General features: G+C 59.4%; 1 protein-coding gene across 1 annotated transcript; it reads right to left on the bottom strand.

Moving 5' to 3' along the window:
* Positions 1-6: 6 nt before the first annotated feature.
* PPTG_20296 (hypothetical protein) lies at positions 7-1,020 on the bottom strand (the record flags this gene model as incomplete). Its single annotated transcript, XM_008919018.1, has 1 exon — positions 7-1,020. A coding segment is annotated over one exon (1,014 nt), but the record flags the coding sequence as incomplete, so codon positions are not given.
* Positions 1,021-1,324: the final 304 nt, after the last annotated feature.

Raw genomic sequence — 1,324 nt, 5'->3', positions numbered from 1 at the left:
TGGAACGCCGCGCGACGTGAAGGCCTGTCCTTCACATCCTGGCTCGAAGACCGCGAGGGCAATAGGAGCAACCATGCTATTGGCGAGTTGCGGGAGCGTGTGTACAGCGCGAGTGGCGAATCGGCTACGTGCACCTTGTGGAAGGCTGTGCGAACTGCTCTGAGACTCGGGATCGACCGACTCGCGCTGAATGGGAGCATCAACTGGAGCTCTGGCCACTGAGCGAGGTAGAGCGGCAAGCAGTCGGTCCCTACGACCGATCGCGGTCGCAGCTGGAGCAGGCGGAGATACGCAACACACTTCACCGCAGGGGATCACATCAACGTTGGCATCCGCGCAGCCGAAGTCGTTCTCGGGATCGTAGTCATTCACAGCGACAGCAGTCACGCTCGCGGTCACGAGCGAGGCCTCGTAGTCGTTCACCACGTCGGGAACGTCTTCAAGCAGGCGACTACGTGCCTCCCACGTGTCACCAGTGGGAGAGTGGCCAAGCCTGCGGACACGATAATGTTTTTCGCTACGACGGGCACGACCACGACGCACATTGTGGTCGACAAGTCTCTCCACGATCAAGCGTTCGTTACCCGCCGCATCAACTAGTGGTGGCGGCGGGTCTCGTCGATAGCGGGCTTCGTGATTCGGTTTATTCTCGTGGAGTCGAGGAGAGCGGCGCAGTGGAGCGTTTGACGATCGACCAGTATCGCCTGATGCGTCGGGAGGCCGATCAGGCGAGAGACGATGCACTGGAGGCTCGACAGCTTGCGGAGGTTGCTGATCAGCGCGCATACGTGGCTGAGAGGCTCGCTTCTCAGTTTGAACAGGTGCGGTGGGCCTCGGGCAGCGGAGAGGAGGGAGGCCTCTTGCTTTCTCGGCGGCAGCGTCGTCATGCTGGGCGATCGGATTACGCGCCAGCACCTGGTGAGGGTGAGCGTCGGACGGAATCGTAGCGGGGTAGTACGGCTTGAGGCGTCCGACGTAGAACGTCGGGTGCAAGCGCATTGCCTTAGGTATATCCAGCATGTAAGCGTCTCCAATCACTTGCGTCACTTTAAATGGTCCGATATAACGAGGGGCTAACTTATTAGCACCCAAGTTCGTCACAGCAGCTGATTTAATGCCATCCGTGGACAGCAAGACTCGATCGCCTCGTCGGAAGCGCGATGTGTTCTTCCGACCCCGTCTGTCAGCGTACTCCTTCTGCTTGTCGACCGCTGTCTGTAGGGCATCACGTACGAATCGTGTGATGGCTTGTCGACGAAGCAGGAACTCGGACACCGCGTCCGAGTTGATCGGGGACTCATCTTCCTTCGGTGCAAAGTTTGCA

This window comes from Phytophthora parasitica (assembly GCF_000247585.1).
Source record: "Phytophthora parasitica INRA-310 unplaced genomic scaffold supercont2.435, whole genome shotgun sequence".
Classification (NCBI taxonomy): Eukaryota; Oomycota; class Peronosporomycetes; order Peronosporales; family Peronosporaceae; genus Phytophthora; species Phytophthora nicotianae.
Note: the sequence above shows the minus strand (reverse complement) of the source record. Positions and strands in the feature narration are given on the sequence as shown.